This window comes from Aegilops tauschii, chromosome 2 (genome assembly GCF_002575655.3).
Source record: "Aegilops tauschii subsp. strangulata cultivar AL8/78 chromosome 2, Aet v6.0, whole genome shotgun sequence".
In the NCBI taxonomy this organism is placed as follows: Eukaryota; Viridiplantae; Streptophyta; class Magnoliopsida; order Poales; family Poaceae; genus Aegilops; species Aegilops tauschii.
In genome coordinates this window covers 486,359,643-486,379,950 of record NC_053036.3, presented here as the reverse complement: position 1 = coordinate 486,379,950, position 20,308 = coordinate 486,359,643, and the positions used below count along the sequence as shown (strand labels likewise).

At 52.7% G+C, this 20,308-nt stretch overlaps 3 protein-coding genes across 4 annotated transcripts; 1 reads left to right on the top strand and 2 right to left on the bottom strand.

Annotated features, from left to right (window-relative positions):
* The first annotated feature begins 850 nt into the window (after positions 1 to 850).
* On the top strand, positions 851 to 4,220 carry LOC109759222 (low-specificity L-threonine aldolase 1). 2 transcript variants are annotated; one of them, XM_020318047.4, is made up of 10 exons: positions 851 to 1,104; positions 1,782 to 2,284; positions 2,388 to 2,499; positions 2,594 to 2,644; positions 2,755 to 2,826; positions 2,906 to 3,038; positions 3,138 to 3,196; positions 3,280 to 3,377; positions 3,608 to 3,674; positions 3,785 to 4,220. In XM_020318047.4, the coding sequence occupies exons 2-10, from the start codon at positions 1,842 to 1,844 to the stop codon at positions 3,866 to 3,868; spliced, it is 1,119 nt and encodes a 372-aa protein (XP_020173636.1). In that variant the 5' UTR covers positions 851 to 1,104; positions 1,782 to 1,841; the 3' UTR covers positions 3,869 to 4,220. The 2 variants fall into 2 exon arrangements, with proteins under 2 accessions (XP_020173636.1, XP_020173637.1); XM_020318048.4 differs by having other exon boundaries at positions 1,019 to 1,104; positions 1,758 to 2,284.
* Positions 4,221 to 11,945: 7,725 nt separating this feature from the next.
* LOC141041148 (uncharacterized) lies at positions 11,946 to 12,911 on the bottom strand. The gene has a single exon (XM_073507262.1). It carries the CDS (start codon positions 12,909 to 12,911, stop codon positions 11,946 to 11,948), a length of 966 nt encoding a protein of 321 aa, XP_073363363.1.
* Positions 12,912 to 19,329: 6,418 nt separating this feature from the next.
* Positions 19,330 to 20,091, bottom strand: LOC141041147 (uncharacterized). The gene has a single exon (XM_073507261.1). It carries the CDS (start codon positions 20,089 to 20,091, stop codon positions 19,330 to 19,332), a length of 762 nt encoding a protein of 253 aa, XP_073363362.1.
* Positions 20,092 to 20,308: the final 217 nt, after the last annotated feature.

Sequence of the window (20,308 nt, the reverse complement as noted above, 5' to 3'; positions counted from 1 at the left end):
TACGGGACTTGCAGGAGGCGGCCGTGCACGGGTCGTCCAGCCCAACTCTATCCGCCAGCAGTGAAGCTACTCAGCACCGGCGATTGAGCTCACATCGTCATCAAGATAGCAAGAAGAGGGAGAAAAACATACGTCCACTCTTGTGCGCGTTTTTGGTTTGGACTGACACTTGGTGTGATAACGATGATTCATCAGCTGCACCGTAGTTACCTTTTGCATTCTCGGCAGCCACCTTGTGAAATGCAAGGCAAAATATCTGGTGGCCTAGCTAGGACCCCGGTCGCAAGCGAGGCCACCAAAACCAACTTGTACTCTGAGACCATATACTTTCAACAATGCATGCTACGGGACAAGTGAGAGAGTCTTGCAGAATTCTGTCTAGACACCTATGGATGGTCTGTGGAAGATGGCCTCCAGTGAAGCCAGCCTTAACTGCAACTTGCCACGCATGTAACATGTGTCGCTGGTAGCCCGGTCGAAAGGTGAAATGCGTACCGAATCAAGTGCGTGCATGCCTCTTTCAGAGAACATTTCCACGGTGCAAGTGTACAAACTCGAACGAGAGACGAGTTCTGGTTGGCGGCGTTTGCGTGCTGAATATTCTTATTATTCTACCACTTGGTATCTTTGTGTGAGCTGAGTAGGCCGACGCAGACCGACCATTCGGTATTGGACCGTCCCGGCTAATTTCACAGCCGGCACTAGGCTGATTTTCTTGGCCTCTTCCCTTTTCCGGTACCATTGGAGTTGGAGGACGTGACGCATCTACTAGGACTATCACCCACAGCTGGAGGGAAGGAGGCGGCCAAGAAAAGCAACGGTCCAGCGCTGTCCTACGTGGAGGCGCCCGCGGGCACGTGACAACGAGTGGTCAAGAAACGGGCGTGGCCGATCGCGTGAGGGCGCCTAGGTAAGGTAAACGTACGGCGTCTCGTCCAGCTCCTCTTCCTCAGGCAGGCGGCGCCCAACCCTCGTCGTCACGTATAAAGCGCGACTCCGCAGCGGCCAAGGCCAGCTCCGAAGCCAGACGGACCACTCTCCACTCAGCTCTTCTTTTCCCTTCCGCCTCGGCTCCATCGGGCTCCGCCTCGTCCAGGGATTCTGGTGCGCCTCAGCCCCTCAGACCCCCCCTCCTCATCCTCTTCTAGTATCAAGTTTTATTCACTGTTTTATTACGGATTGATGATGCACGAACGCGCGCGCACTCGTCTCCTCTCCTCCTCGTTTCGTGCCATGGATAGGAGTAGATTGCTAAAATATTTGTTGTTCCTCAACGATGATACCACCTTGCGATGCGCGGTGCCACGTTAATTTGCCCCTTCGTTCCCTTCCACCCCCAACCACAGTTCCATTCTTCTTGAAGCCGCCGTGCGGGTGTTCATCCTTTCGCCGTTTTCCAAAAATCTCAGAGGAAATGCGTGACATGCATCGGCATGGTCCCCGAAAAGGCGCCAAAGTTTGTGGTTGTTGGACGGATAGAGTTGTATGTATCCTTCCTGGTTGCACCTGCACACATTTGGCGTGTGTGCGTGCTGAGCCGTGGAGTGGAGGCCGTGTCTGTCCGTTGCGTGCCAAGTTCCGGGCACTCCTGTGCAATGTAAAAAAATGACGTCTCCTTTTTGGTTTTCCGTACGTGTGGGAGTTCTTGATTAGTTGACAGCTTGCAAGATGTTGATTTGGCATGAAATTTTCTCTTACCGAACGAAAAATTGCACCACTCACTGGTGCATCCAAGATTTACAGTGCGCTGCTAACAGAACGCTTCATATGGACCATTCTAGCTCCTGAGTCGTACGTGATCCTGCTGAAGCGTGAGCTCCAGCTACAGCCACACAGGCAGGATGGTGACCAAGGTGGTGGACCTCCGCTCCGACACGGTCACCAAGCCATCCGAGGCCATGCGCGCCGCCATGGCCGCGGCGGAGGTGGACGACGACGTCCTCGGCGCGGACCCGACCGCGCAGCGCTTCGAGGCGGAGATGGCCAGGATCATGGGCAAGGAGGCGGCCCTGTTCGTGCCGTCGGGCACCATGGGCAACCTCGTCTCCGTCCTCGCGCACTGCGACACCAGGGGCAGCGAGGTCATCCTCGGGGACAACTCCCACATCCACATCTACGAGAACGGGGGCATCGCCACCCTCGGCGGCGTCCACCCCAGGACCGTGCCCAACAATCCCGACGGCACCATGGACGTCGACAAGATCGTTGCCGCCATCAGGCATCGGGACGGGGCCATGTATTATCCCACCACCAGGCTCATCTGCTTGGAGAACACACACGGAAAGTGAGTTGCTCTCTGATGCACGTTGCTGCTGATGTTACTGATCAGAATGACCCGTGGTGTTTTTACCTGAATCTGGTTCATAATTTTCTTCTTGTTGCTGCAGCACTGGTGGGAAGTGTCTGTCTGTAGAGTACACCGACAAGGTTGGTGAGGTTGCTCAAAGCCATGGCTTGAAGCTTCATATCGACGGAGCTCGTATTTTTAACGCTTCCGTGGTAAGTAGTGTGTGATCAGAATAAACCGGCATGAGTAAGTACGAAGTATGCATATTCAGTCTCCTGAAACTTTCCGTCACTGTCGTCGTGTCAGGCACTCGGCGTTCCTGTTCATAGACTTGTGAGAGCCGCTGATTCAGTTTCGGTACGTAGCAATTTGCTCGCTATATTCCTAGATTATGCAACCCGGGTAAGAATGGGCTACACTAATATAGGATGTGTGACTGTATTTCTCTGTTAAACGTCAAAGTGCAGGTATGCCTATCGAAAGGTTTAGGTGCTCCTGTTGGATCAGTTATTGTTGGTTCGAAGGACTTCATATACAAGGTGACGATGGATATTCTGCTACTGAGTTTAAGCTGCTTAAGAGAACATGTAACGGAAATCTGAAGAATACCTTTTTCAGGCTAAGATTCTTAGGAAGACACTAGGTGGTGGAATGAGGCAGGTTGGAATTCTCTGTGCTGCTGCCTATGTTGCGGTTCGCGACACGGTAGGCAAGCTTGCCGATGACCATACGAAGGCTAAAGTTTTAGCAGGTTTCATATGATCTTTTCAATGTGGGCTCGCACTTCTTTTATCTATTTATATGACAAGTCATACAACCCTGAATTTGCTTGTCTTGTCCAATTGTTCAGATGGACTGAAGAAAATCAAACAGTTTACAGTCGATCTAACTTCAGTGGAGACCAATATGGTTAGCCTGCCAGCCCATCTATTAAGTTTGAACATGTCAACTTTAAATATCATATTTGTAACCTTGGGAGGTGTATTCTCTAGGTATTCTTTGATATTGCGGATCCACACATAACGCCTGACAAACTGTGTCAAGTCCTGGAACAGCGCAATGTGCTTGCAATGCCAGCAAGCTCCAAGAGGTTGAATTCAGTTCGCTCAACTGCTTAATTTTTTATTTTATTTTACTGCTGAGTAGTATTGTCAAGCTCAGCTGCTCAGTATAAGCATCATATTATGCCTGCATGGTTCTCTGACTAAAACTTCAGGCTGTATCTAAAAGAATCGCACTGTTTTATTACATACGGAGGACTTATGATGTATGCTTCATGCTAACTTCTAACCCTCCATTTTGAACCCCCTTAATTTGCAGCGTCAGACTTGTCACCCACTACCAAATTTCAGACAGCGACGTCCAGTATACTTTGACCTGCATCGAGGTACAAAAGTGTTACTCTGGATTCCTTTGAACTTCTGTCACCGATGCTCTCTGTTTGGTGTGTGGGTGTGTGTGTGTGTGGAGATCACTGATTTGTTGCTCTGTTTTCAGAAAGCCGTGGAGGAAATACTGTCGGGCAACGCCAAATTCGAGCGCCTGACAAACGGCACCACCACGAATTCATATGGGCACTAGGCCACGGCCTATGGAGTGCAGCAGTCAGTAGTATCCAGCTTGTTTATGGCCGTGGCCTTTGCAGTAGTGAAGTAGTAGTAACAACTTTGCAGAATAATGTGTTGCTATTTGGGCCGATGGAAGCCCCCCACTTGGTGTCAATGTGATGTGTTCACTTCAGCCCGGATACAGGAAAATGTTCGCCAGGCCGGCCCATCATCACTTAAGTGTGCTCTAGCTTTTTCCAGCAAAAACAGAAGAAGAAGTGATCCTCAAAAATTTAAATAAAAATAAAAGCAAAAAAGAAGAAGTGTACTTTGTACCGGGCGTCTGGCGCCTGGCGCCTTGTGAGTAGTACTGTTTGTTGACTGTACCTGTGCCCCTCGTCCAGCTACGGCTAGTGTCGCACCGTACGTTTTGTAGCCTAGCGCTTTACCGCGCCATGTCTTTCACGCATGCACCATCCTTAGGCCTTCTTTGGTTCATAGGATAGACATTTTATAGAAATAGAAAAATCGTAGAAAGTGAGATGACATGCATCTCAATTCCTGTAGAGGAAGAGATGTTATTTGATGCATAGGATAGGAATTTTTCTATTGAGTCTAGGCTAATGTTTTTCTCCTCCAAAATGTAAAGGATTGATTCCTATCCTACATAGGAATAAAAATCCATTCTTACAAACTAAAGGGCTTTAAAGAAATTTTTCCTTTGCGAATCCTATCCTATAGAATTCCTATAAAATTCCTACAAACCAAAGGAGGCCTGATTGGGGACCGAGGAACCATGACCTTCCTGGCGCATGCTTATCGTTTCCGCAAGTACGTAAATTGGCGCCAGAAAGAACTCTACTGTGGGCGTACGGGGTGCCGGCACCGGCACCAGCGGCGGCACGAGCGCGCCATTTTTGCAGCGTCGGAAAACCGGCCGCTTCTCGCGGCGGATGCGCGGTTGCACTCGGAACAACCCCACGTCTTGATCACGCGGCGGGTGCCACCAGGAGATGGCTAGAACGGCCGGGCCGAGGGAAAGCGACGGCGCGATCGAACCAGCCGTCTCGATCGGCGGCTCGGCACGGCAACAGGAAGCAGCAGCAGCGGCGGCAGCGCGGACGATCCATCCGGGCGCTTCCCACGGCCACGGGGCCGAGGATCTGGTGACAAGAGGCGCCCACGATCACGCTGCCGAGCGCCCGGGGCGCAGCCCGTACGCGTGGTGGCCCGCACTTGCCGTGGCGTGGCGTGGCGTGGCTTTTGGTGACCGCCGCATGGGCCAGGTTTCTGTTTCTTGCGCTTAGGTCAGATCGGGCCGAGCTGGTTCTCCCCTCTCACACTCAGCGACCAAAATCCAAATAGTAAAAACCTGGGCCTGCTAGTGATAGGGTCAAGCCGGCCGGCTTGTGTCTTTGTACTGCACTGCATGATTAGTGATTTCGCACTGCGTCTCGTAAACGTGTTACCCTAATTTTGCGAGACAGTTGCACAAGCGCAAGACTTCAACCCTCCTCTTCAAGCTTGATATTAAAAAAACATTCAACTCGGTTAAATGGGAATACATCCTAGACTTATTATTCCCTCCATTCCCTTATACAAGCCACTATCAAAAATACATTTTGCATCAATACAAGGCCACCAACAGTAATCGAGGAAAAAAATTAATGATGTTTCCTCGTACTAGCAACTTTTTAATATTTACATGCATGTAGTCATAATGACACTCAGCCACTTTCTTCCCATTCATTCGTTGCATGCTTGTGGTGTATTAATGATCCCGGTTAACAAAAAGAAAAATTGACTTGCAAATGAGTCATTAAATTTTATCTTGATACCTGTAATATGAGTTTGTGGCCTTGTATAAGGGAATAGAGGAGTACAACGCAAGGGGTTCCCTTGCAAATTCCGGAATTGGATCGCCGCTCTACTGTCATCTTCCTCTTCGCGCGTTCTCGTCAATGGGCTTCCGGGCCCCCCAATCAAGCATGGCCACGGGTTTCGTCAAGGGGACCCAATTTCACCTCTGCTGTTCGTCCTTGCAATTGACCCCCTTCAACATATCCTTGACATCGCAACTCACAAGGGCATCATCCATAGGATCCGCGGGCGCGGCGTCATGATGAGAACCTCCCTCTATGCGGACGACGCGGCCATCTTCATGGCCCCAATCAAGCGGGACATTGATAACCTCTCAGTCATCCTAAGGGGCTTCGGCGAGGTGACAAGACTTTGCACTAACTTCCGCAAGAGCTCGGTTGTGCCAATTCGATGCAGCCACCTTCCTCTGGAGCATATTCTGAGTAGCATTCCGGCGACCCGCGCCGCATCCCAATCAAATATTTGGGCCTCCCGCTCTCAGTGCGACAACTTCGGAAGGTCAACTTCCAGTATCTTGAAGACAAGGTGGCCGGAAAATTAGTAACTTGGGAGGGACAAACCATCACAACTATTGGGCGCACTACCCTTGTCAGATCGGTCATCACCTCTCAAGCGGTCTTCTCCATCACGTCTCTCATTGTGCCACAGGGCACACTTCATAATCTCAACAAGATTGAGAGGGCCTTCCTCTGGTCAGGGTCGGACAAGACGACCTGCGCAAAATGTAAGGTCAATTGGGACATGGTTTGCAGGCCTACGATCTATTGAGGACTGGGCGTCCTCAACACCGACAAGTTTTCTCGGGCCTTGCGGCTAAGGTGGCCATGGTACGAATGGAAGGAGCCTACCAAGCTTTGTGTTGGCTTGGGCAACCCGTGCACCGAGGAAGATATGGATTTATTCTATGCCTCCACCACAATCATCGTTTGCAATGGTGCAAAAGCACTGTTCTGGGACTCCCCGTGGTTGCTTGGTCGCAAGCCCAAGGATATTGCCCCGCTTATTTTTCAAGCCTCAAAAAGGAAGAGATCGACGCTTCGTCAGGCCCTTCAAGGGAACGCTTGGATGACCCACATCAAGCATGCCACTATTCTCTCCGTCACACACATCCGGGAATTTTTCTCGCTTTGGGCTCTTGTGCATGACTTCCATCTTGACGATCACGTTCAGAACGACATTGTTTGGAAGCATGCTGATGATGGGCAGTACTCTTGTGCATGACTTCCATCTTGACGATCACGTTCAGAACGACATTGTTTGGAAGCATGCTCATGATGGGCAGTACTCAGCGGCCACAACATATAAGGCGCAATTCCTTGGCCTGACGCACTCGCCCATTCACCACATGGTTTGGAGAGCTTGCCCCCCCTAAGGTTAAATTCTTCGTCTGGTTGACCTTCCAAGATCGGAACTGGACCGCCGACCGGTTGGAGCGGCGTGGTTGGGATAGCTGTGGGCTTTGCCCGCTTTGCAAACGTGAGCAAGAATCAAGCATCCACCTCTTCGTCAAGTGCCGCTTCTCCATTAGGCTCTGGCGATCGGTCATCGACAAGTTTGGTCTTGTGCACATGGACACCTTCAATTGGCACCTTGAGGATTCCCTCATGCGATGGTGGGATAGAAGGACCGACATGTGAAACCCCGATAGACGAGCGATGGCCTCCCTCACCATGCTCGTCTCTTGGACTATTTGGAACGAGAGAAACGCGTGTGTGTTTGGCAACAAGAGCGCACCACCGCCTATCCTGCTCCAAAATATCGTGCTCGAGGCAAAAATATGGGTTACGACAGGTTCTAAGAAACTAGGGTATATTGTTGTATGAGAGTAATTGCCATGCCGTTTTGCAGGGGCGCTTGTAAAAACTCCAAACTCTATTCTCCTCTTATTTAATGGATCAGGCAAATCTTTTGCCTTGTTTAAAAAAAAAACAATATGATGTGTTCTACTCTCTCCGTTCCTAAATATTTGACGTTCTAGCAGTTTAATTTAATTTACCAAAACGTCATATATTTAGGAACCGATGGAGTGCTATCTTATTTTTGAAGATAATAGCAATAAAGACAACGTGTTTTTTTATATAAAAATGATGTTTTTATTGCTTCGTACGCTGTTGCGTGCCCTCCAGCGCTTTTGTAGTCTCTACCGATAAAGTTCCCCAAGATATCAAAGAAAATAAGGTTACTCTAGAACAAACCAGAAGAATAATCAGTTTTCCCCACGACCTCCTTCCCAAGAAAAGTCTAGGGTTTCCTTGCCTCTCGTCGGCGCCGCCATCGGTCCGCCTCGTCTCCGGTGGCCTTAAGGCCATGGCGGCGCGGTGGATCTCGGCCCTTGCCGGTGGGAGGGCTATGTTTTCACTTGTTTCTTCGCGTTTTGTTAGGGTTTGTGTCCTACTCGGGAAGACGAGACGACAGTGGCTCCCTGAAGATGGAATAAGATTCTTCCCGCCTAGCCCCTGTTTCAATGGTGTGTCTAGCATCATTGGTGGGCGTGTGAAGGTGTGTCTCCGGCGGATCTATCCTTGGTGGATTTGCTCAGATCTGGTCGTAGTTCGTCTACGTTCATGTGTTTTCAGGTTGGATCCTCCTGATCTATGTTACCCTTCGTCGGCGGCGGTTGCTATTCTGTCGCGTTGGTCATATGGGGCCTTAGCACGCCGACTTCCCGACTGTCTACTACAACAAGTTTTATCCGACTCCAGCGAGGGAGGGGCAATGACGGCGAAGCGCCTTCGGCTCGCTTCAGTGCTTGTAGTCGTTGCTAGGTGGTCTACGGATCTGTATGTAATTTTTGTTCGAGTGTTCGTTGTACTGCTATGATTAAAGATGAATAAATCAGAAGTTTTCCCGCAATAAAAAACCCAGAAGAATAATCATTCGCAATCGTGTCAACCTATAATTCTATCTCAAGCCTATTCACACGAACCTAGTGCAATTTGTCAATCAAGCTGCATCGTTATGACAAATTGAGAATAAAGATGACGAGTCAAATAAAATTTTGAATTCAGCTAAAGATGCTTTGAATCCAAAATTCTATACAAAATAATACTCGCTCCGCCCCATAATATAAGATATTATTACATCCAATAATAATATAATAGAAGGAGTACAAGGCAGCTACTACGACTATGAATTACCACTAGTTTCAACCTCGAGTGATTTCTAGCGGCGCGGCTCAACTCACCCGTGGATCAAGCTGGGGTGGGCCTGTGAAAGCTCGAACCCAAACTACTTGCATGGGAGGATGCTCGTCAAGTTCGAGACCACGACCATGGCTCTCCCACGCCTCTGCCTGCAGCAAAGAAGAGAGCCCGTTAAAGGCTTCTTTGATTCGCATGATTTTGAAAATGTAAGAATAGAAAAAGTTTATGATTGAAGTGGCATGCCAACTTGAATTCTATAGGATTAGCAAGGAGTGTTTGATGCCACATGAAAAACAAAGGAATTATAAAAAAGGTTAAAGTGGATGTTAGATTTCATATGAAATGTTGTACAAAGATTTCATAGGAAAAATTTATATGAGATTCAATCCTATGAATCAAATGGCCAACATAGGAAAAATTCCTATAGATTTCAGTTTTCTAGAAATCCTATAGAATTCCTTTTTTTTTGGAACGAAGACGCTAGACGCGTCCGGCTTTAAATTAATAAAGCCCTCAGGCACCAGGTTCAACAGGATACAACCAAGTAAAAGCAAAATAGACAGTTCGGTCCAGGACAGCAACGAAACGAAAAGGAGGTTCCACGCGAAGGCATCAATACAACCAGCCAAAGCATCCAACGCTGAAGACCTTTCTAACATGAAACAGCCTAAAAAAGGCTCGAAAAGCATCATCGAGTCGGCGGGTCTTGTCTAGCCATCACCTGGATAGTCTTGATGCGCGCCATGGCCTCCGACATGCGCTCAGCATCGCGCTCCTTCCCCAGCGGAGTCCACGTCTGTAAAAAAAGATGGCATTTGAAGATCACATCCGCGGGGTGGTTAGGGAATTTTTTCTCAATCGTAATTTTATTGCGCGTCGTCCAAATAGCCCAGAGTAGCGCCCCTACGCAACGCCAAGCGATTCTGCTACTGGTCCCTCTCGTGGTTTTGAGGATGGATATCAAGTCATTCCCCGAGGCTGGGTTCCAGTTCGAGTGCAAGGCTTCCCTAACTGCACTCCACGCGAACCTGGCCAGGTGGCATCTAAAAAAGACGTGGTTTGCATCTTTACCTAGACCGCACAAAGTGCAAGTACCATCAGCCGGACCGTTACGTTTGGCCACATTATCCGACGTGGGCAGCCTATTCCTGAACATTTGCCACATGAAGATTTTAATTTTCAAGGGCAGGCCTGCCCTCCACAGCCCCCTAGCTATATCAAGCGTTGTCCCTTCAGTAAGCTTGTTGTATAAGGATTTAACCGAGAATTTCCGGGACGCTGTCAAGCTCCATTCTACCGAATCATCGCCCGTCCCTATACGGTTGGCACCCATTTGATGAACTAGATCGTCCCATGACTCCCGTTCGGCGTTGGAAAGGGCCCGCATGAAGTGGATCGCTGGAGGGTCAGTACGAGCTGCCTCTCCCACTAAGATGTTGATGTCAGTGGCGATTCGAAATAAATTGGGGTGACTTTGCCAAAGGGGGGAGGCGCCCAGCCAATGGTCCAGCCAAAACCGAGTGGATTGTCCATTGTTCATCTGGAATTTGGCCCCAATAGCAAAAGCGGGCCGGACCGCTTGGATCCCTTTCCAAAACACGGAGCCGTTGGCCGAGGCACTGAAGGGATTCCCATTCGGGAAATACTTGGCTTTTAGCAGCTGAGCCCAGAGACTCGTCTCGTTTTGGGCAAGCCGCCGCCACCATTTGGACAGGAGGGCAACGTTCATTAGTTTGGAGTTTAGGATTCCCAATCCTCCGAATTTTTTTGGCCTACAAACAGCCGCCCACTTTACCAGGTGATATTTCCGCTTGATGCCAGTACCTTCCCAAAAGAACCGGGATCGCGGTGTATCTAGCTTAGCGTGCACGCCATCAGCTAGTAAGAACATCCCCATAGTGAATAGGGGAAGGGAAGAGAGGCTCGAGTTAGTTAAAATGAGCCTCGCCGCAGAAGACATAAACCGCCCTCGCCACGGGCTTACCCTATTGGCCACTTTCCCATACAGAGGCTCCCACTCTAAAATCGAGAGTTTGCGGTGAGATATAGGAAGCCCCAGATACTTTATTGGAAAGCTCCCAAGCTTACAATTAAGTAGATTTGCGACTCGAAAGCTTTGATGGTCGTCCATCCCCATGGTAATGACCTCGCTTTCAAGAAAATTTATTTTGAGTCCGGATAGGATCTCAAAGGCAAGTAACAAAAGCTTAATCGAGGCGATACTATGGTCGTCGGGCTTAAACAAAAGCAAGGTATCGTCTGCATATTGTAAATGGGTCACACCACCCGGGATGAGGTGTGGGACGAGTCCCTTAACATGACCGGCCTCGCTGGCCTTGGACAACATAGCTGCCAAAGCGTCTGCCACAAAGTTAAAGACGAGTAGGGAGATGGGATCGCCCTGTCTTAACCCTTTCCTATTACAGAAAAACTTCCCCATTTCGCCGTTGACAATAACCGAGGTGTTGCCACTCGAGATCAAATGCATGATCCGGTGTACGAAACCCGCCTCAAAACCCTTTTCGAGGAGGACCTCCGGCACGAACTCCCAGTTTACGCGGTCGTACGCCTTTTCAAAGCCGAGCTTGAGGATAACGCACTGTCCACGTGTTCGTTTTAACTCGTGGATTATCTCCGTGAGAGCAATAGGCCCTTCAAGAATGTTTCTACCTTTTAGGAAAGCGGTTTGGCTCTTATGGATTACTCGTTGGGCAACCGGCGCTAACCTTGAGGCGTAGGCTTTGGCACATAGCTTGAAAGGGATGTTTAAGAGCGTGATCGGACGGAACAACTTGATTGAATCCGCCCCTTTGACCTTGGGGATCAAACAGATCGCCCCATAATTTAGTCTCGAGAGGTCAGCCGTACCGAGGGCGAAGCCATTAATAATAGCTTGGAAAAGGTCTCTAAGGAGCGGCCAAAACTTTTTGAAGAACTCTACCGGCCAGCCATCCGGGCCTGGAGCCGTGTCGTTCTTCATTCCAGCTAGTGCTAGGTCAATCTCTTGTGGCGTAAAGGACAGCATTAGGGCGTCGTTTTCCTGTTGAGACACACGCTCCTCCGGGCCCCATAAGTCTTCCCTAAGACTTAAACCTTTCGCTTCGGCTGTTCCCAACAGCTCGACAAAAAAACGAAGATGTGCTTAACGATTTCAGATTGGGAAACCAGAGTCCCATGCTCCGACTGGAGTCTTAGGATGGTACTCTTGCGTTTACGGCCATTGGCGTACGCGTGGAAGTAGCTGGTGTTGGCGTCACCTTTCACGACCCACTTGACGCCGCCCCTACGACGCCAGTACTCCTCCTCCGCTCTAAGGATAGCCAAGACCTGGTTTTCCAGGGAGTAGCGGTGCTCCCATTCGTCGCCAGAGAAAGGTCTAACATCCGCCTGCGCGTCAATACGCGCGATTTCTTCCACAATGCGTTCCCTTTCCCTTTTGGACTCGCTGCCATGGTTGGCCCCCCATCCCCTGAGGAAAGCCCGCAAAGCCGCAGCCGCAGAGGACCAGAACTCTACTGGTCCTCGTTGGCACCCCACCTGGTTACCAATCAAGGTCCAACGGTTCGTGACCATTTGACAGAAACCCTCGTGTTCGAACCACGCCGTCTCGAAGAAAAATCTACCACTGCGACGCCTACTGTCCTCCCCTGACGACAGAATTAGAGGGACATGATCTGAACCAATGCGCGTCTCGGCCACTAAGGTACAAAGGGGGAACAGGGCCTCCCAGTCGCTTGAACAAAAAACTCGGTCGAGAACACACCGAACTGGAGCCCGCTGTTTGTTAGTCCATGTATATCTTGCACCTGTCCGCGCAATTTCCCTAAGAGCAGCGGCCGCAATTGCATTGTTGAAAAGGGACACCCTAGCCCAGTCTATGTTGCCATTGTTCTTGTCCGCCCCCGAGCGGATCAAGTTAAAGTCCCCGCCCACAACAAACAGCATGTTGGCCGCTCGTTTGGCCCCGACCAAGGTTGTGATTTCCCCCAAGAAATCTACAGACCTCGCGTGGTCCGCCGGCCCGTATACACTGACAATCACCCAAGTAGCCATGGATACCCGGTGACGAACGGTAGCTGCAATATAAAACGTACCCGGCTCCCACGCAATTACATCGCAAATATCTTTAGTACAGCCCATCAGCTGGCCTCCAGAAATACCCAAGGAAGGGGTCTAGAACCAATCAAAACGCTGGAGAGGATCATACGCCACTATATCTCTAAACGTGAAATCAGCCTTAATAGAATCTTGGAGCGCTACAAAGTCTATGTGTTCTTTGGACATATACTCTCTGAGCTGCGTACGCCGCCCCCCATGGCCGCATCCGCGAATATTCTTGAAGATGTACCTCATCAAATAACCCGATTACGCAGGCGAACTCCACGGGAGCTCACCGCCTTGGCCACATGCTTCCTTGCCGGCGCTCGGCTGGAAGAAGGCAAGTCCGAGGCCACCCCGGCCTCGTCTTCCTCGGTGGGCAGAGCGACTGCACCAGCCCCTACTGGTACTGCAGCCTGACCGTCCACGGACTGCACAGCCGCACAGCGGGCGGCAGCAGCCGCGAGAGCGGCCTGAGCATCTTCACGCGCGCGAACTAAGGAAATGATATCCAAAGGCGAGGAGTCTAGCGCTACGCCACTATCGTGAAGAATCTCAGCAAGATGAGCGTGAGAGAAGGCATTCAAGATCTTGAAAGAGGGGGAAGGGTTACCTGTCACGTCCATGTTTTTCTCAGTAGCACGGAGCTTGGCGCTTTCCAATGAGGACATGTCCCCAAGCTTGGCCTTGGCGCGCACGCTAGGAGCCCGGGTCGCCACCGGAGTCGCCCTCGAACGCTTGGCCTTGGTCGCCGGCCCTGGCGCCTCTAGAGCCGCTCCTAGCTCTCCTCCCAGCGCATCGATCGAACCCGCCGACTCCTTGGCCACCGTCTTGTTCCCTGGCTTCCTCCCTGCTGTCTTCTTGGCCTGCCGACCGGAGCCACTCGACATACGGTTGCCCGAGGCCGGGGTAAGGTCGGAAATCACATCGAGAGCGCAGCCTGACCCCGAGCCCCCTCCGCGCGCTGGAGAGGCGGGCAATGGGCCTGTCTCGTTAGACACCAGCGGCAGGGGCACAGGCTTGATTTGAGCTGGCAGGTTGGAGCCGTACTGGTCGAAGGACTGATCCAGGGAGCAGGCCAGGGGGGGGGGAAGCTAACAGCAGTGTCTTGAGTTCCGAGCACACCTAGCTTTTCCCAAGTCTCCATATCAATGGAAGTATCTGGAATGATATCTTCGGGCTCCTCAGGCAGCTCGCCCATCACCACGTCTTGACCAGCCGGGGCCGCACCCGGGCCAGGCGCCACCTTCTGGGTCACCCCAACCACAGAATTGCCCATTTTCACACCACTTGCAGCTTGCTTGGAGGGGATGCCCGCGGCTGTCCCAAGCTTGAGCTGCCCGCCCGCCCCTTGCTGGCTCTCTGGAAGGGGGGCGGATGGGCCCGCCCCAGGAGCACCACCACCGTCCTCCAGCCTCCGCGGCAGCCGCTCCAACTCCACCTTGATCTGGTACCCTTCGTGATTGAACCACACCTCGACCGTGCCATTAAGTTTTGCCGGCGACTTGCAAGCCAGTTCATCCTCACAGGCCCTAGCTTTATGAGGGAGAGCTCGTCGACCACGATCGGACGTCCCAGCATCTTAAACGCCTCCTTGATTCGCTCAATCTTATGATGTTTCTCAGGAATCCCGTGGAGCCGCACCCAAGCTTCTGGCATCACCATCGGGGGGATCACCTCCTGCTCCACATCACGCACCCTAGCAATGATATCGTTGATAGAAAGGAAAAGCTTGCCACTAGTCCGAGCCATATGCAGGAGATCTGCTGAAGGGAACACCACCATGAAATCATCCTCTCCCACTTGAGTGACTTGCCAGTCCCAGTCCCCCGTGACCATGTGGTTGAGCTCCTGTATGAGAATCCGCAGGCTCAGACGGCCTGGCTCAGCAGATAGGATAGCGGCGTTGCCAACAGAGAGCTCCCGTGGTCCCTCGGATTCCTCCTCTTCTTCGAACTGAAGGCAGAAGAAGCCTTCCCTAGAAATTGCGCTACCCATGATCTGCAAGCAAGGCTGACGACCCCTCGTCGGGCAGTGCGCAGACGCGTGTCCCTCCTCCTTGCACAACACACACAAGGGCTGGAACTTGCACTTAGACTGAAAATGACCAAGTCTCCCACACATGAAGCATTCCACGTCCGGGGCCTCCGGCGCATCCTCCACCGGAATGGGTTCGCCCGCCATACCCTTTGATCCAGGGGGGAGCGGCACCGTCAGGGGGGGCGGAAGCCGCCTTGGGTCTCTTAGCCAGTGGATCCCCGTGGCCACCACCACAGTTGGGGTGATTCATCGGCTTACGCTCGAGCTCCCGCCGACGCGCCAACTCCTTCTTCTTCTTCTTTCTCTCCTGCTGCTGGATCCACCAGGGGGGAGGAGGACCCCAATCCCCCTCACGCCCCACTTGCTCTTGGTAGCGCTCGGATCTACCACCTTGCCTCGCGCGCATCTCCTTCTTCGCCTTCTCCCGCAGGTCTCTCTCCCGCCGCCGCTCCCCATCCAGGTCCGGGGCCTCCATCGGCCGCTTCTCCACGCGCCGTTCGCTCATCACTGCCGCTGCAAACGAAATGGGAAGCGAAGGAGGGGGGGTGGGACGAATGGATCTGGCGAGGTGAGCAAGGCGCCGCACCTCGTTTTTGGATGCGGGAAACCCTAGCGAGGGGACGGGGCAGCCGCGCCGCAGCCATATATATGTGCCGTGGCTGGGCCTAGTCCTTGGGAGGTCCGGCGCGGGCCTAGCCGAGCCATTCGGCCCAGTAGGAACCAGGCCACCGCCCGCTGGCGGAATTTTGGACCCCACGTGGCTAGACACACCCTCGCCGCCCGGCCGAGACACGGGGGCCGGCCCACGGCCCACGGCCCACTTGCCCTACCACGGCCCCAGGCCCAGCAACGCCAACCCTAGCCTGAGGAGAAGCAGAGCCATCTTCCGCCGCCGGCAACCCTGCCGCCGCCTCCTCCGACACCTGACCGGCGGCCACCAGCGTCGGCAGGCGCGGCCACTCGACCTCCAAGTCCACCGGTGCGAGCAGCGCGGTCGCCACCCGTGACCTGATCTCCCGCGCGGCACCTCCAGGAGACGCAACCCTGTCCGGGGTCAGCGAGGGCTGCCAGGCACGAACTGCGACGGCGCGCGGTCCCCGGCCACCCGGAGCGAAACGGCGACGCACCCCAGCGGCGCCGCTCCCCTCGGCTTGCGCGAAGGCGATGAAATCACCAATCGACGGGCCCTCAGGCGCCGGCCGCCCTGCCTCCGATGCCAGATCCACGTCGTCCTCATCCTCCGGCTCCTCGCCTGCCAACGCCCAAAACCTGCCTCCTACAGACGCCACCGTCGAGCCCACCGCCGAGCCCAGCCGCGTCCTCGCCGGGGAGGAGCCAGCACCACGCCTAACCACCTCCCAGCCCTCGCTGACCGGAGCCCTGGGCGACCAGGGCAAGGCGCCCGAGCCGTCGCCAGGAGGAGCGCCTAACGGTCTACTCATTCGAATCCCCCACTCGTCGGTTTGATAAGTTATAGAATTCCTTTGACCAAAGGAGCCTAAATGGTTAACACGGAGGCAGACGATGGTCGGCAACGAGTGATTGGCGTCTGTCTAAATGTCAGTGAGAGAGGCTCCTTGAAAGACTCCCAAATTTCCCATCATGTTCCAGAGTCTAACCCCTAAACCCAACTACGTAGGGGTACATGGTTTTCGCTTCTAGAATTGTGGAGACTGGGTGGAGGGCGCTTAGACTGGATTCGCAGAATCGCATGATCCGCAGACATGCTGCAGCACGTAGGGATGACACCTGTTTGTATGGGAATTGCCGGCCTTTGTCTTGTGACTCCGTTAATGTGATGCTTGTCAATGTTAACTGCTCATCACGTGAAGTGTTGTCATATCTTTCGTGAGATCGCAGGACCTCCATTGATGATTTCCATGTACATAAATGTGACTAGTTGCTCTACAGTTGAACCTAAAACCCATCGGTTGTTGGCTTTTGATCACGGGATCAATTTACCCAGAGCTGCAACAGCACGTACGTGCACTAAGAAGCACTCCTTGATCGATTCCTGCCGTACGTGCAAGTCTTGCTATAGACATATGTACACGCGAACTTTTACGAAAATGGGTTTCCCCTTGCTTTATTATATTATAAAGCAACAACCCCAAGCATCCAACAACGAGTCAAGGCCAGTCTAAGTACAAGCAGTTCACAAATAAATACTTGGGGCACAGCAAAACAAGTCCCAAATAAAGAGAAAACAGGAACTAATCCGGCTCGGGAGGGGGTGGCGGTGGTGGTGGAGCTAACGCTGCGGCCGAAGAGCGGAGACCCGAGATGACGTTGTCGATGTCGTCCCGATCGCGCCGCTTGCTAAGCGGCCTCCATAGCTGCAAGAAGCCGCACAGTTTGTAGATTGCATCAGTCACACACGGCTAGGAATCACGTGTTCGATGACTAATTTGTTGCGGATGCACCAAAGGGTCCATGCAAGGGAGCCCATAGCCACCCAGATGGGGGCACGCCTAGAGAAGGGGAGCAAGAGGATCTCCCCAAACAAGTCCGGAAGGTTGTCATGGCACCATACACCACCGACAACCTCCCGGAAGCAGCTCCAAAGGAACCGCGCCACCGGGCACCGGAAGAAGATGTGGTTGGAATCTTCCGGGACAATGCAGATGGGACATAGGCCGTCCCCGGGACCATTTCGCTTATGCACCTCCGTGCCTGAGGGAAGACGTCCCCGCACCCATTGCCATAGGAATATGCGGATTTTCAGGGGGAGCTTGATCTCCCAAATAACCGAAAGCTCGACGGGCCCCGGCATGGGCACAATCGCCTGGTAAAGGGACCTGGTAGAGAACCTGCCACTGGGTTCAAGGCGCCAGTGCAGGGAATCGGGCTCTAAGGAGGGAGGGTGCAAGGCAATGCACTCAAGCAACTCCTCCCATTGGGCATGTTCCGCCGCCCCAAAGGTACGGCAGAAGGCAATGGCGCTAACGTCTGCCAACGCTGCGCTCACCGTAAGTTGTGGGCGGGCACATATAGAAAAAAGAGTGTAGAACTGCTCCACTAAAGGTCTAGAGCCGGACCATCTGTCCAGCCAGAAGAGAGTCCCAGTGCCGGTGCCCACCTTGATGGAGGTCCCAATACGTAGGACCGGCATCAGTTGGATCACCGACTGCCAGAATTGCGACCCTCCCAATCTAGAGGCGAACGCCAGAGGCTGCCCGCGCAGGTACTTTGCACGGATAATCTCCAGCCACAATCCACCCTCGCCGGTCTGGATGTACCAAAGCCATTTGGAAAGGAGGGCAATATTCATCCATTTAGATGAAATGACTCCAAGGCCGCCCTGATCCTTAGGCTTGCAAATCTCCGACCACTTCACCATGTGGTATTTCTGCTTATTGCCCTCTCCAACCCAGAAGAATCTGGAGAGGAGTTTGGTGACCTCGTGATGAAGGGATTCATGTAAACTATAGAATCCCATCACATACATCAAGAGGCCAACAAGGGAGGAATTCATCAGAATCACTCGAGCGGCTTTGGATAGCCACCTCCCTTGCCAAGGTTCCATCTGATGTTGGAGCTTCGAAATAATTGGGCGGAAGTCTTTCTCCTGCAGACGGATGTCACTGATCGGCATGCCGAGGTAAGTGGTTGGGAAGGATCCTAGCCGACAGTTCAGGCGATTGGCAATGCGCTGGGCCTCCTCGTCAGAGTAACCCAGAACCATTACCTCGCTCTTGGCGAAATTGATCGTGAGACCCGACATCTCCTGAAAGCAGAGTAGGAGAAACTTGAGGTGTCGAATATCGTCATCCGAGCCTTCCACCATCATGATGGCGTCGTCCGCATATTGGAGGTGGGTCAAACCCCCATCACCCACAAGATGAGGGCAAATCCCTCTAATGTGGCTAGCGCGTTTGGCCAAATCAAGGATCGAAGCCAGAGCGTCGACCACAAGATTGAATAGGAATGGGGAGAGAGGGTCTCCTTGCCGCACCGCCTGGCCCGTCAAGAAGTACGGGCCTACCTCCCTATTAATGTTGATAGCCGTGCGGCCACTAGTTACGAGTTGCATAACCCGAGCGATCCAATGCGGGTCGAAGCCATGCTTCATCATCACCTCCCGAAGGAAGGACCAATGTACAGTATCGTACGCCTTGTGGAAATCAATTTTGAAGAAGACCGCGGGGAGGCGTTTGCTCTTGACTTCATGGATGACCTCATGGAGAACGAGGATCCCATCCAAAAATATATCGGCCTTTAGTGAAGGCCGTCTGATTCGGATGGTGGATCTGGGGAGCGATCAGGGCTGCCCTAGTGGCGTACCCTTTCGCCAAAATCCGGAAAGCATGTTGAGAACCGTGATTGGCCAGAATTAGCGAATGTCAGCAGCTCCCGGGACCTTCGGGATGAGGGAGATGATCCCGTAGTTGAGCCGGGAGACGTCTAAAGTTCCTCGAGAGAGCTCAAGGAACAGATCAAGGATGATATCCTTGACCATCGGCCAGGAAGCCTGGAAGAAACGGACCGGCAAACCATCCGGACCCGGGGCTAAGGTCGGGTTCATTGCTTTCACAAATGTCTCCACTTCCGTGGCGTCGAAAAGAGCGAGGAGAGGGGCATTCTCCGCAGGGGAGACTTGCTGGCTAGACGACCAAATGTGGTCCGCTAGAGGGGCCCCACCCCGAGGCTGCCCGACAAAGAGCGATTTATAGAATCCATCCACATGGGCCCGGATTGCCGGGGGGTCCTGGAGTAGCTGGGCTCCCGCCCATAGAAGGGGAATGGAGCAGCGTCTACGCCTGCCATTAGCAATGGCCTGGAAGTAAGCCGTGTTGGCATCGCCAAACAATACCCAGTTCATAGATCCGCGCTGGCACCAATATTCCTCTTCCTTAGAGTAGATGTCCATAAGAGAGTCCTCGAGGTTGTATCTATGCGGCCACTCTTCCGCTGAGATGCCTGACGTGTCTACGCGAAGGTCAAGGGAGCGGATCTCCTCAAGAAGGAGAGCCTTCTGGACCCGAAGGTCCCTCCCAACATTGGCTCCCCAACCCTTCATGAATTTCCTGGAGCGCTTGGACAAGTGATGCCACTTGTCAAGTATGGACATCTGCCTATGAGGCTCGTTCTGCATGGCGGCCCAGTGCGCCTAGATAGCCGTAAGGAAGCCTGGTTGCTGGAGCCAGAAAGCCTTGAACCGGAAACGAGGAGGGGGGCGAGGTCTCTCATCCCTGGAGGATAAGAGGAGAGGCACATGGTCGGAACCAATGCGCGCAATAGCCTGAAGAGATGCCAAGGGGAACGGAAGTTCCTAGTCCGGGGTGACGAATACCCGATCAAGCACACTAAGG